The 1,705-nt window shown below is 55.1% G+C and overlaps 1 protein-coding gene across 1 annotated transcript in view; it reads left to right on the top strand.

Moving 5' to 3' along the window:
- Positions 1–1,705, top strand: part of LOC125487658 (ribosomal protein S6 kinase alpha-5-like) — a 25,517-nt gene that overhangs the window by 15,465 nt on the left and 8,347 nt on the right. The window contains exons 9-11 of the mRNA XM_048619633.1: positions 742–829; positions 893–1,024; positions 1,498–1,631. Of these exons, the coding sequence (XP_048475590.1) occupies positions 742–829; positions 893–1,024; positions 1,498–1,631 (354 nt within the window). The remainder of the gene's footprint in view (positions 1–741; positions 830–892; positions 1,025–1,497; positions 1,632–1,705) is intronic.

The raw sequence follows: 1,705 nt of genomic DNA, 5'->3' as shown, positions 1-1,705 counted from the left end.
CACTATGGGACAATTTAGCACGGCCAATCCACCCTAACCTGCACATCTGTGGACTGTGGGAGGAAACTGGAGCACCCGGAGGAAACCCACGCAGACACAGGGAGAATGTGCAAATTCCACACAGACAGTCGCCCGAGGGTGGAATCTATTCCAGCTATGACCTGACTAGTGCCTTCAGCAAAGCCTCCCAACTCTTAACACTCCATTCCCTTTGAAATAACGAACACTGACCTTCCCTGTGACCCACTGGAAGGCTCAGTGTTTAGCACTCACAGCACCAGGGACCCGGGTTCGATTCCACCATCGGGCAACTGCCTGTCTGGAGTTTGCACATTCTCCCCGTGTCTGCGTGGGTTTCCTCCAGGTGCTCCAGTTTCCTCCCACAGTCCAAAGATGCGCAGGTTAGGCCGCGCTAAATTGTCCCGCAGTGTCCAGGCTGGGTGTGGTAGCCATGGGAAATGCAGGGTTGCAGGGATAGGTAGCGGGGGTGTGTCTGGGTGGGATGCTCTTCGGAGAGTCGGTGTGTGACCAGATGGGCCAACAGACCTGCTTCCACACTGTAAGGATTCAGTTCTGTGAGCTTGGAGGTTGGCTTTTTCAATGGGCATTGAAAAAAGACTTCCCTACTTTCAGACTCCATCTCCCACTTCCAATACAGGACCAAAGGTCTGGCTGGTTTCCTAATTGCTTGCTGAATCTACATAGCGACCTCTTTATAAATTCATGCACCTGATCCCCCAGATCCCTCTGTGCTGTGTCGTGCTCCTTCTCTACATTTGAACGATTAATGGGCAGGAAGCCCCGAGTGGCTGAGCGGCCCTGTCTTGAGGTGAGGGTTTGGGAGATGCATGCTCTACAAAGACATCGCTCACTCTCTCTTACCCTCCCACAGGGCTACTCCTTCATCGCTCCATCTGTGCTGTTTGCTCGGAACGCTGTGACCTCCGGAGACCTGGATCTTGAGCTGAGCGAAGTGGGCAGCTGCCCTGATAGCATGGCAGTCGCTCGGAGTGCCATGACAAAGGTACAGCGTTCCCCCTTGTCTCATTCACCCGCTTGGCGTACAAACCCTGGAAAGTGACATGGGGAGAGGTTTGGGGGCAGGTGGAATGGTGGTGGGGTCTTGTAACCACAAGGTTGGAGTGTGACTGGGCACGGTGGGGTACAATTGAAGTCCGCCCAAAGTAAAATTGAGTGGAGGAAAAGTGGCCCGTGGGAGGTAGGCCGGGAATCCAAGATGGCCTCCCTCAAAGGAGCAAGCTTTCCCTTCGGCCTTTGACCCCACACTGTGGCTCGGTTGTCAGGGCTGGATGATGAGCTATTGCCCTGCCCGGATTTGGGGGTGTGGGGGCACAGAGCCAAGGGAGGCCCATCCCTTGGGGCGGATTCCATGCCGAGAGGGGTGAAGGATGATGCGCGGAAAAGCCTGACCTTTCACCTCCCACCCGGGAAGCTGGAGTCCCATCCACCTGCTCCTGTTTGTCATTTGGTCATCAGGATTCTGCGTTCTTCCAGCACTATGAGCTGGACATGAAGGATCCACCTTTGGGAACAGGCAGCTTCTCCATCTGCAGAAAGTGCCAGAGCAAACTGAATGGGCAAGAGTACGCTGTCAAGATCCTGAGCAACAGGTAAGGAGATCTCTAATGCCATCCCTACCTCCTCCCCTCCCTACCTCTGGCGCCCTCCTCCCCTCCCTACCTCT

The sequence above is a fragment of the Rhincodon typus genome, chromosome 43, assembly GCF_021869965.1.
Source record: "Rhincodon typus isolate 14 chromosome 43, sRhiTyp1.1, whole genome shotgun sequence".
Classification (NCBI taxonomy): domain Eukaryota; kingdom Metazoa; phylum Chordata; class Chondrichthyes; order Orectolobiformes; family Rhincodontidae; genus Rhincodon; species Rhincodon typus.
Note: the sequence above shows the minus strand (reverse complement) of the source record. Positions and strands in the feature narration are given on the sequence as shown.